At 37.6% G+C, this 11611-nt stretch overlaps 2 protein-coding genes across 7 annotated transcripts; one reads left to right on the top strand and one right to left on the bottom strand.

Annotated features, from left to right (window-relative positions):
• Positions 1 to 2801: 2801 nt before the first annotated feature.
• Positions 2802 to 5824, bottom strand: LOC147285469 (transcription factor IIIA-like). 6 transcript variants are annotated; one of them, XM_086244118.1, is made up of 6 exons: positions 5571 to 5824; positions 5238 to 5372; positions 4047 to 4335; positions 3610 to 3848; positions 3306 to 3449; positions 2802 to 3174 (listed from the first exon to the last, which is right to left on the bottom strand). In XM_086244118.1, the coding sequence occupies exons 1-6, from the start codon at positions 5697 to 5699 to the stop codon at positions 2995 to 2997; spliced, it is 1116 nt and encodes a 371-aa protein (XP_086100244.1). In that variant the 5' UTR covers positions 5700 to 5824; the 3' UTR covers positions 2802 to 2994. The 6 variants fall into 6 exon arrangements, with proteins under 6 accessions (XP_086100244.1, XP_086100249.1, XP_086100248.1 ...); XM_086244123.1 differs by lacking the exon at positions 5571 to 5824 and adding an exon at positions 4431 to 4580 and having other exon boundaries at positions 5238 to 5370; XM_086244122.1 differs by lacking the exons at positions 5238 to 5372; positions 5571 to 5824 and adding exons at positions 4431 to 4591; positions 4709 to 4850.
• A 190-nt stretch (positions 5825 to 6014) lies between these two features.
• On the top strand, positions 6015 to 8826 carry LOC147285468 (Late embryogenesis abundant (LEA) hydroxyproline-rich glycoprotein family). The gene is made up of 3 exons (XM_086244124.1): positions 6015 to 6611; positions 7460 to 7531; positions 8488 to 8826. Exons 1-3 carry the CDS (start codon positions 6048 to 6050, stop codon positions 8488 to 8490), a joined length of 639 nt encoding a protein of 212 aa, XP_086100250.1. The 5' UTR covers positions 6015 to 6047; the 3' UTR covers positions 8491 to 8826.
• The last annotated feature ends 2785 nt before the right edge of the window (positions 8827 to 11611 follow it).

The raw sequence follows: 11611 nt of genomic DNA, 5'->3' as shown, positions 1-11611 counted from the left end.
AACTCATGGTGTTAAATTGTTTTAATTATGCGGCAGCCTACAAATTGAAAAATGGTTTCTTAATTTAAAGAAGAAAATTGTGTGCACATCATCCATTAAGCAAACTATTATATATTAACAGGCATTCTTTGCTTTATGCCCACGTTTGTTAATTGATCAGTATCCTCGTCCCACGTTTTATGCCCCAGCTGCCCAGCATTCTCTAATTATTAAAACAAATTTAATTATGGAGTAATAGTGAGCTAGAGAAACTTTGATGTTTGTAATTTGTTGTTGAGTTAAAATTATATAGTTTACATTACTCATATAAAAAAAACATAAAAATCAAAGAGGATAAGTTGGATAACAACTTCCAGCATAAGCCCTTTTTTAAGAAACAAAATTAGAGCTTCTCTGGAAGTTCTTTTTCAAGTTTAGCAATAATTTAATGTTCTTTTTCTTTTTTGGAAAACAAATGCAGAATATTCACATATATGGCTGCAAACGATCGAAGCAAGAAACTGAGAATTTGATTAATTCCAAAACATTTTCCCTTTCTACACATACATAAGACTGGTACACACACGTGACTGTGGTCACTAGTCGATTGCCATAAGCATATATGTACTCTTCGATCTACATGTGACAGATAAATTGTGATCAATGAAATACTATGTATAAGATAATTGTGTGCTTCAAGGCCTAGAGCTGATATATATGGACAATCTGGTGATGTAGAAAGGAGAATCAACTACGTGTACAATACATACTACATATATATTCACCTAATAGTAATACAGAGGCTGTGCACTCGGGTCAGTTGTCTTATTTATAATCTCTCAAACCTATTGCATGTTGACTTGATTAATTGTTACTTCATTCTTTAATTAGCAGTTCAAATTTTTGAGATCCTGCATATATATTGTTGATTACCATATATAGTATATAGTATGATCATCAAAGTTTCGGTCACAAGAGATCCTAAGTTCGAAATCTCCAATCTACATTTCATTCTTTATTGATTTGTAGAGTGAGATTGCACCTATATGTTTCCCTCTATTTATATTTTTTACGTATAAGATAATAATTATTTAACAAGTATTACATACAATGATTGAAAAAATGAGAACCTTCCTTGCAACTTCTATCAACAAGCAAACTTTCTTCATTCGGAATTAATTTTTCCATGTTAGGAATCCCAAATCAAAATAAAAATAAAAAACCCAAATTATATGTCTGGCTATACTTGTATATTTGGTCACATTCACATGCACATAGGCAGCAAGCAAGGCTAGCTAGCTTTACATATGGTTGGTTACACTAGAGACAAAGAGGGGAGGAATCATTGAATCGATCAAAGGGCACAGAAATTGATAGGCTTACTTGTTCTGACCTCACACCCTTTGAGAGAGGATAAAATCTTTTTTCTTATTCCATATATATATAATCCTAAATCCTGGTCCCTTATATATTCATCAAGCATTGCCAATAAATAAGTTGCCAATAGATCGAGTTTGTTCATTAATTAGTTGATAATATATATCACTACTCTATTCATCAAGACATGGCCTCCCACGGTAGTAGCAATAATATGAGTGTATCAACCTCTCCAAAAAGTGGCAGCACAGAAGGTGCAGCAGCAGCAAGCTCACCAAAAGGGCATTGCTTGTGCTCGCCAACAACCCATCAAGGCTCATTCCGGTGCCGGTTTCATCGTTCCGGGTCATCGTTTTGGATGAAGCGATCAAAGTCCATGCCTGCCAATAACTCACCGGCTTCTCTCTCCCCCACATCAATACTTGACTCTACTTAAGTCTGCAAGAAAGTTGGTGTTGCATCCTTTCTATATATACATATGTATATTAATTGTATAAATTAAGCTAATACGTATAATGGGATTTTCTCTGTTTGCTTAGTTTAGTATATTTTATAGCTCATGGCTCATGAATTAATGTATTACAATTCCATCAAATATTATCAGTTCTTCGATCTCTTCTTTCTGCACAGTATATCTATGTACAGCATCCACCTATTAAGACATGATCGACTGACGTATATCCATGCAGAAGAGCAAATAATTAAGTTTTTATCAAAATCGATCTTAATTAATAGCTAAGTCGGTCATTAGTGTTATTTAAGCCATCGATTGTCATCCTCAAGATTCAAGTTATGGATGACTTAGCTATACATTAATTTGCACCCACTCCTTGTAGATAATCATTTTTATGGATAAAATTGTTGGTTATTGCCTCTTTTTTCTTTTTCTTTTTCTTCTTTTCTCTGGACCATACTGGAATGTACGTTTGGGATGAGTTTTGTAAGGCCTGTGATTTTAGTCGTTTTATTCCATTTTCGGATCGATCGGATGAGTTACGTACGTGATGATACATAAATCTCTTACATATGTCACATTCTTTTCATGTCAAACTTGTTTGGATTTACATGAATTCGTTGAAATTTGCATACCAATCCAAGGAAAATACACCCATTCCTTGAACTTTGTATACCACCCACCAATATTCCAACAAAAAAAAAATCTCTTTTTCTTAGTCATAGTGGGCGATGGCCATGGAAAGAAGAAAATTGTTTTTGTTTTTGTTTCATTAGGTAATTTTATGCAATGATAAATTTGTAATTAAAAATTTTACTGATAGGGTGTACGATGAGCAAAATGAGTGGTAATAGAAGCACTCATTCCACAATCTTGTCATATTCCAAGTCATCCTTAAACATCAAAACAAGATGTTCTTAAGGTTTGTGCAAGACGTGAACAAATTTGTTCTTCAAGTAAAGGCTGTGGTTCGACTCTCATAATAATACCATGCAACTAATTTAACTTGATATTCATATTATATACTACTCCGAGGAACCAAGAACATATACAAGGCACTATGTAAAGAATCATAACGACGGAGCTCGATGAAGAACAGATCCGGAGATTATCAAAAGATGGTATACATATGTGGTAAAATATGTCCAATCACATTAACTACAAGTCTACAAGGGATGGCTCAATCAATGCTCGTTGTCCTCCAGCGCTTGCGAGAACAGTCCGGAGAGGTACTCAAACTCCTGGTCCAATTGATTTGGAGGAGCCACCCTTTTCCGTACCAGCATGTCTATGGGGGGGCATTTCCTCTTACGCCCACCCCTTGGCCTTGACCGGAATTCCTCATCAGCCTCTTCAAAATCCCCCTGAAATTCAAAGCAATTGATGTCACACATATGAATTCATATTGTGACATTTCCTGAAAATATGCTTATCCAAAAGAACATGCAACAATCCAGCATATGAGGATCTTGAATGATCCAAGCACAAAACTCACATGTTCATAGACATGAAGTCCAGTCTTCTCATGGTTATCTCTCACATGCTTGTATGCGAATCTCATTCCACAACCAGAAAAGCTACAGACAAAAGGTTTCTGTTCAAGGTGTACAGCCTTCACATGTTGACGGAGATTGGATATCTGCAAATGTATAACCAAGATCCAAAAAGGAAACAATAAAAAAACTAACCATGGCAACACAAAGATACATACTCTTCTTTTCATACCAAAATAATTAAATCTGCTGGTTCAACATATAGATACAACATAACCATTCAAAGTCAGGTCAGCAGCAACTCACAGTTGAAAATGTGTGAAGACAACCCTTATAATTGCATTTAATTCTCTCCACTGAAGCACCTCCCACTTCATGCGTGCGGAGATGCCTTTTGATGTTCTTTTTCAGCTGCTTGGTCCCACATATCTCGCAGGTTATATGTTGGTGGCAGGACTGCATATGGGCCTTAAGGCATTGCTCATTAGAAAAATATTTCATACAACCTGGTTCAGAGCAGAACGCTTCCACTGAATCCAGCTTAACTGCAGAAATAAAGGATGTTATTAGAGTTTGAATTGCACATACTGCCAAGAATTATAGCAACAGAACATCTCCTCACTTTGAGGAAATTGTGTATCCTATATGTCAATCTACATTATCCACTACACAGACACACAACAATCAAATCAGGATACAAAGCATAAAAAAGGGAGAGAAAGAACTCAAAAAATAAAAGCTACCATGAGAATCCTCATGCTTCCGCAGCTTCGAAGCAAATCTGAACACCTTTCCACAACCAATTTCCTGGCACACATGCTGCTTCTGACCTCCAACATTAGCTGAAGGGCAGTCCTCACTGTGAAGTTCTTTAATATGCCTCTTCATGTTACCTTGGAAAACAAATTCACGATTGCAGTTCTCAATTGGACACTTGAAGAGTTTCCCTTGGTGCTGAAGAAGATGACGATTCAAGTGGTCCTTTCTTCTGTAGCTGGAACGGCAATCATCTACCGAACAAATGTATGGCCTCTGTAAAGAATAAGATAACATAAATTTATGAACAAATAACCATAATTTCAAAGTACACATATAACCAAGCATTCAAATCCCAAACTGAGGAGTACGTGATTGAGGCTCGCTTGATGGAGCTTCACAGGAGGTCTCCCACCTGGTACTGGTCCATTCAAGTCAGAACCCTCTCGCATTTTGGAGTTCTTTGAGTGGGATCCAATGCTTCACGCTGCCCAAAAAATACTTCTTTCAAATGTTGATTCCTGCAAAATTTCTATCTTCAATTGATGCAAACAATTCAGAAACTTCATCTAAAAAGTAAAGAACAAGCCAAAAGAAATTCATGAACAAAAAACCATAACTTCAAGCACACATGAACAAGCATTCAAACCTCAGTACGTGATTGAGGCTCACTTGATGGAGCTTCACAGGAGGTCTCCCACCTGGTACTGGTCCATTCAAGTCAGAAACCTCTCGCATTTTGGAGTTCTTTTTGTGGGATCCAATGCTTCACGCTATCCAAATGATAGTTCTTAAAAATGTTGATTCCTGCAAAATTCTATTATTCAATCGATGCAGACATTACAGAAACTTCATCCAAAAAGTAAAGGAAGCTACGTATACACATAATCAGCAGCAACATCATCCGACTTGAATCATACAAGCTGACGCTGGTTTCACTGCCAACTCACAAATCAATTGCAGACTTCTCCTTACAAAATTTTCATATAATCAAACACATCAACCAGTGTTTACAACATGGAATAAATCTCAGGCTACAAAGACAATTCATCTGTTTATTTAATGTTTTTAATGTTTGGATTCAGCTTAGACAATTCAATTACCGGAAAATCCTAAGACCCATAATATGGAAACATGTGAAAGCCATAGACGATAAAAAATTCAATAACAAACAATACCTCAAGGGAATGGCTTTGCATGTGTTGCTTGAGATGTGCAGGCTTTTTGAAAGTAGCACCACACTCTTGGCAAGTATTGGATTTTTCCCTTTCTACTTCCCCATCTTCATCAGCCTTTGCCAGTTCACTCTCATCCTACAACAAAAAAATAACCAAACAAATAAATAAATAAAAATTAACATAATCAATTTGAAGACAACCCAACTTCAAATTTTGTTTAAAAAGACAACCAAATAAACCCACATCAGCATATCTTTCAAAATGAAAGACCCACTTCATAGAAACTCATAATTTGACCATACAAAATCAAAATTAAAAAGAAGGGGATGAAACCTTGTGGTGGGTGAGAATGTGAGAAGCAATCAGACTCTTTTTGGACCTGCAGATGCCACAGTACTCGCAGTAATAGCGCCTTATGTCCCTGAAAATAGGCATGTCTCCCTCTGCTTCCCCTTTATCCATTGCTATTGCGCGCCTCTCTCAACTCTCACCCGCTAACCAGCAACCAACAACCTTCGGTTTTAGGATTTGGGAGTCAGATTTGGGGGTAGGGTTTTTATTTTAGGGCAATACTATTTCGACTCCTAATTTTACCTCTTACACTCTAAAAGGAATATTTTACAATATTTATGCATTTACAAACGTGGAGTGGAAGAAGCAACGCTGTTACGCTGGCCTTATAAAAATTTAACGACTCAGATCGTGCCACGAAATCAGAGGGCCCCGGCGTCACATTACGTAGGAAAATTAAACGTTTGCGCTAAAAAACTCTGTGAAGTCGTGTGTCGTGTTCGAAGTTCTAAAACAAACATGAGTTCTAAGGGCGAGTACGTAGTCTACGCGCCGCTCCCGTCCAGCCACCCCCACCAAAACGTCGTCGTTTTAACTCATTACCACCCCACTCCCACCTACCGGACACGACGTAGTCTCCGCCTCTACCTCTCAATCGCCGCCTCCCTCCTCTTCCTCTCCGCCACCGTCTACTTGCTCTTCCCCTCCGACCCGACCCTCCAACTCGTCCGGCTCAAACTCAACCACATCCGAGTCAACTCGTCTCTCAAACCCACTCTCGACCTCTCCTTCTCTCTGACCATCAGGGTGCGAAACCGCGACTTCTTTTCTCTGAACTACGATTCGCTGCTCGTCACGGTCGGGTACCGCGGGAGAGAGCTAGGGTTTGTGAGCTCCGCCGGAGGGCGCGTGAGGGCCAGAGGGTCGTCGTACGTGAACGCCACGCTCGTGCTCGATGGGCTCGAGGTCATCCACGACGTGTTTTACTTGATTGAAGATTTGGCGAAGGGTGTAATACCCTTTGATACTAATACGGAGGTGGAAGGAGTTCTAGGGCTTTTCTTCTTCAAAATTCCTATCAAGGTAAACCTAAACCTGCTCATAATTCAATGTAGAAGCTTTTCTTTGGAATTGGTTTTATCTGATATTTGATTGAATGGTAAAAGAAAATTTTTGTTTGTGATTATGTATAAATTGAACAATTGTGTTTCATTATTTAGGAATAGGACATTATGAGAATTTTGAAATTTTGGAACAAAGATGTGAACTTTTTGTTTGGTTCTGTAAGAAGAGTTTTGTCTAGCTAAGATTAACTTTCACATAATGTGTTTGTTTGCTCTGCTGGGTGATTAGTTCCACCTTTGCTGTTCTGAAGATCACAGTGTTATGACTTCAACTTTATGTCATGTAGTAGTTCATTGGCACAAATATGCAATGTATTTGTAATTTAATCACTCATTTTGGAAGTGAATTTAAAGGAAAGATGCCCATCAATTTGTCATATATAGATTGATGATTGGTGCAGAGGGCTACTGTTTACACCCAAAATTATTTCATCTTGGAAAAGAAAAAAGAAAAACCTTATGTTCTTTGATACGATTTATCATATATGAACATATTGCTGCTGCTTGGAATGTAAGATTTTGATCCAAAGGGAACCCTGATTCGTGGGGAAAAAGACTGGTACAAACAACGGGCACACAACAGATAGAGTAACTATTGCTATCTGCTGATGGATTTATCACTTTATAAAAGATACATGTGAAATGCTAGCTATAGAATAAGGGTGAGATGACTGAAGAGGTCATGTGATTAGGGTGTAATTCACTTCCTATTTGACCACCCTATCATGCATACTATATACTTAGTTTCTAGACCTTTCATATTGCTATCTGGCAATATTTTCTAATTGGATCACAAATGTTCATCAGGCAAAAGCATCGTGTGAGGTGTATGTAAACACAGACAACCAGACAGTTGTTCATCAAGATTGCTACACTGAGGTGAGGATTTTCTTTCTTTCTTGTTTGTAATCTCAAATTTTGTAAAGATCTCTATAGTCTTTGCATGAGATATTCATTTCTACTTTATAACCATTCTCTATGTCAATTGCTTGCATAAGGAAGCTCTTTCCTCTTCTATAGTCAGTCCTGACCGATTGGTATAGTTTTCACATTTTCTTTCTCTGTAACTATAAATATATTCTTGATGCTAGATGCAGTTTAGGTTATTTGATTATAACCAATTAATGGATAGGCGTAGTTTCATACATGGGAAGCTGGGTTTGCACCAGTTCCCTATAATGGTGTGTCTTTGCATATGGTCTTAAGGTACAACCTTCTTTTCAACAAGGAAGTGCAGTACTTCACATGAATTTTCTTATGTCGAATATGGCAAAAATATTTGTGGGTCAGAATCATCTCACATTTTGTGCTGTAAATGAAGTATGAGTGACCCAACTCATAGACTTGTACCATGTTGTGGCTAAAGTTGCTTATATTGTTTAACAAGAGGAGTGTCATTTGTACTCTTGACTCTTGCAGCCCTCTGGAAGAGTATAGTGTTATTTGCACTCTAAACGAGCACGAAACCCGCAGCTGAGAATTTGTTTAATTCACACAATTCAGCTTTTGTAAAGGGTTAAATACGGATGTAATTTTGGATCATTAGATATGTTTTTACTGCCATGATTAAAGTGGGAGTGGTAGTCATAGCCATGGGAGTGTTTTAATTGTAAATCTAAGGATTCAAGAATACCTTATTAGGTTGTCTTATTTTAGCTCCTTCTGTCAGACTACTTTACCCATATACATACACAAATGCACAGATTTTCAATTACGGGATTAATGGTATTACAAAGTTAAGAGGCTTAGCATATTGTTGGTGCTTAAGAGATCGAAACATTCTATGTATATTTATAGAATGTGAGCAGTGAAATCGTCTTCTTAAAATCTTGCAGTGAAACGGTTGAAATCAATGGACTGTAGTAGAGTGTCTACTTGGGTGCTAAAGGTGAACGACAGTTTCCAGCATTCAGCAATTCCTTGTCCTTGTGCATACTTTTCAAGTTCGATCTGATCACTATCAGCATGTAGAATGTGAGCAATATGCTTCATTGTGCGATCTACAACTGAATTACCATAATTCATGAGGAGGATTTATCTTGTATTTAACAATCAAATTACAGAATATACATTTTATTTCGTTTGAAATTTGTATCTCTGGTGTTTTGGTTACAATTCCACATGTCAATAGCATTTTCGTAAACACTTTGAATGAAGATTTGTGTTTTTATTTCGATTGAATTATAGCTTCAAATGTTGAGGTAACGCTTCGCCATGAATAAATCTTGATATGCAAGATTATTTCCTATCCAAAAAAAAAGGCTATGATTCGCGTGAACATGCATGAGAAGCACGCCAATCCAACGTGAAAATAACAAACAGTTGGAATTCGAATTCAAAAGAATCAGACGTTATGCGCGGAGCATACAACAGGGCAATTTGCTTTTAATTCATGCATAAGTTCAATGAAACAAGAGAGACGGTTCATTTATAAGAACACCGTACACCCATATTATGTTTTACTTAATTTGTACATTACATTAATTTGCATACACTCATTAAATTCTGACTAATTGTTCACCATGGTGTATGTAAGTTCAATTCTGACTAAGTTGAAGGAGCTGTTTCCCACAATTGGATCGACCGCCCCACACATACTGACCATGATGCTGCCTGCACCGGAATGAGCCCGGATGGCGTGTCGGCGAACACAAGCACCGCCTTCCAGAGCCGCCACCGGCGCCACCTGTAGCAGCCTCTCCAGCCCCTATGGCTGTAGCTGGTGCATGCACGTTCACTACTTGAGTCTCAACCACCACAGGCGCTGCCGCCTGCAGAAGAAACCACCTGCGGTGCAGTGCTGCCAAGTCTCCAAGGCCAACCAAAGGCACACCCGGGTGACACATTTGTGTGATCTCTAATTTGTGTATGCCTGAAACGGGTGCAGAGCTAGAGCTTGAAAAGCAAAGAATGTGTAAGGCACATAATTATATAGGAATAAGAGGAAGTATCTGTGTATAGGAGAGGTGGGTAAGTAAAGTTTATTGGCATCTAAAAAGCTTTTAATTTAGATTGATTCCCTGGAAAGGGTTTGCTTGCTTTTAGATGCTTTAGCGAGGAGTTTATGCAATTCTTTGTGTCTGCGTTGGTTAACTTAAGGTGAATATATAGGCGATATATGTGACCAAATGCGTCAGAATGCAGCCAAACCACGCCTACACTCCATGGCCTAACAAAATAACGAAGCTATTATGAAATAAATATATATGCTTTTGGCCTTTAGCCAGTATAGCAGTAGTACCATTCCCAATGAAGATTAGATGCTATTTGGGTTCTGCCACGTCCCTTTGGTTCTGCCACTTGGGAACAACAGGGTTGGTTTCTGACTCAGAGGGGTGCACACTTGTCCTCTGCTAAGTGGCACAAGAGCTCCAACTATAGCTAGGCAGAGCCAGCTGGCTGATTCCTTTGGCCACTGGTTTTTTCTCTTTTTTCATGGTAATATGGGCATTGGTTAGTCATATCAGTCACAACTCACAAGCTTGCATGGTTGGGAGAGAGTGAGTTCATGTGCGATTAGGTTCATCAGGTTGAGATTTTGATGGGTGGCGGATGCAGATGCTGAGTTAGGCTAATTAGCTTTGAGCCTTTCAAGTTGTGATGTGTGGCGTTAATGTGATTCCTAGTCAGATTATTCACCTAATTAAGTTTCCTTGCTCTTTCTTTGGACTTTGGACTCTAGCAAACAGCTTCGGTGGTGCCACGTTTTGTGTACGCGACATCAAAAAGGAAACAGAAAAGATCGAATCTGAATGCTTGGGTTTTTTATATTGTGCAAAAGGAAAAAAGGAACAAAAAATGTAGAAAAAAAAGCCCTAGTCAAGTTTATAATAAAAAATGTAACATAATGTCATCTCTACTTCAAGGAGAAGTTTCCATACAACTTTTCCGCAAAGAAAAAAATTACGGATTCTTTGCTTAATTTTTCTATATTTATTTGATTTTAATTATGTATTTATTATTTATGAATATGAAGCAAATGATAAATGAATTTGTAACACTTTTTAAGTGTAAATAAAGTTACATACTACTTACATAAATTTTTAGATTTATATTACATTATTAAAATCAGGAGATACAATCCAAAGCCAAGAAAAAAATATTGAAGAATCTCCTTCATTATATAAGTTTCCAACGCCACTTGCAATAAGTTATTTAATTTCTTGTATATTGACACATGTAAGGCATCCCAAATTTCCCATGAATAAGAATAACAAAAGATTGCAAAATTGAATAGTTAGGCCCAACTAAACTTATTTAGTTGATATCAAGTGCAAATTAAGCCTGTCCATAAAGGAAATGGATTAGGCCTCGACAGACAACAAAACAAGAGCCCATACTTCATCAATACTATAGTACAAGGCCCAATTTAGGTGGGTTTCAGCTTTCAACGTCTTTCTGTGGAACAAAATCTAAAATTTTGTATCATTTTCTTCTCTCAAAGAAACCTAGGGTCTTTCATCTTTGACCCCAAAAAAAAAATAATAATAATCTGAGGTCCCAATGATCACTTTCACTACATATGGCACATCTGAGTCATGGGGTACAGGCCACAGCTGGAGTGGGAGTGCCGTTGAATGTAATCTTATTAATATATATAAAACAAATGTAATGGTCAAGGGAAGAACATTATGCACTATTCCATGACACCTATTGTATTTTAAGAGAACTTGGTTTCTAACATCCAATTAGTGTGTGGCATATAATTATCTCATGACATCATCTGTTTAAGACTATTCTAAATCATGGCATAATTAAATACGACCTTTCCATTTGACCTTTCAATTTGACAAAAAAATCACGGGCATCATCTCCTTCACATGGACAGATGGACTTATGCTGCTATGCATTCACATTTGCTATTGAGACTTCCTATTTGATTCTCCTTCTCCATGGTTTATGGGAGTCCTTTGTTAACTAAAATGCTGGGTCACATGGAAAACCACATATCACATAAAC

Source organism: Dryas octopetala, chromosome 5 (genome assembly GCF_963921425.1).
Source record: "Dryas octopetala chromosome 5, drDryOcto1.1, whole genome shotgun sequence".
In the NCBI taxonomy this organism is placed as follows: Eukaryota; Viridiplantae; Streptophyta; class Magnoliopsida; order Rosales; family Rosaceae; genus Dryas; species Dryas octopetala.
This window is presented reverse-complemented; position numbering and strand designations above follow the sequence as displayed.